The sequence below is a fragment of the Meleagris gallopavo genome, unplaced genomic scaffold, assembly GCF_000146605.3.
Source record: "Meleagris gallopavo isolate NT-WF06-2002-E0010 breed Aviagen turkey brand Nicholas breeding stock unplaced genomic scaffold, Turkey_5.1 ChrUn_random_7180001889693, whole genome shotgun sequence".
Taxonomy (NCBI): Eukaryota; Metazoa; Chordata; class Aves; order Galliformes; family Phasianidae; genus Meleagris; species Meleagris gallopavo.
The window spans coordinates 1-344 of NW_011153419.1; the positions used below are offsets into that span (position 1 = coordinate 1).

At 68.3% G+C, this 344-nt stretch overlaps 1 protein-coding gene across 1 annotated transcript; it reads left to right on the forward strand.

Moving 5' to 3' along the window:
* Window positions 1-6: 6 nt before the first annotated feature.
* LOC104916402 (SWI/SNF complex subunit SMARCC2-like) lies at window positions 7-335 on the forward strand (the record flags this gene model as incomplete). Its single annotated transcript, XM_010727444.1, has 2 exons — window positions 7-133; window positions 213-335. Coding segments are annotated over exons 1-2 (234 nt in total), but the record flags the coding sequence as incomplete, so codon positions are not given.
* Between the last annotated feature and the right edge of the window lie 9 nt (window positions 336-344).

A 344-nucleotide genomic window follows, 5' to 3' on the forward strand; every position in this document is an offset into this window, starting at 1 on the left:
GAGCGGCCCGGCCCGCTGGAAGATGGCGGTGCGGAAGAAGGACGGCGGCCCCAACGTCAAGTACTACGAGGCCTCGGACACCGTCAGCCAATTCGACAACGTCCGCCTTTGGCTCGGCAAGAACTACAAGAAGGTACGGAACGCCCGGCCCCGCCCGGCCTCGCGGCCCCGCCCCGCACGGAGCGGGCCCGCGGCTGAGCCCCCTCCCGCAGTACATCCAGGCCGAGCCCCCCACCAACAAGTCGCTGTCGAGCTGGTGGTGCAGCTGCTGCAGTTCCAGGAGGAGGTGTTCGGGAAGCACGTCAGCAACGCGCCGCTCACCAAACTGCCGGTGCGTGAGTTCT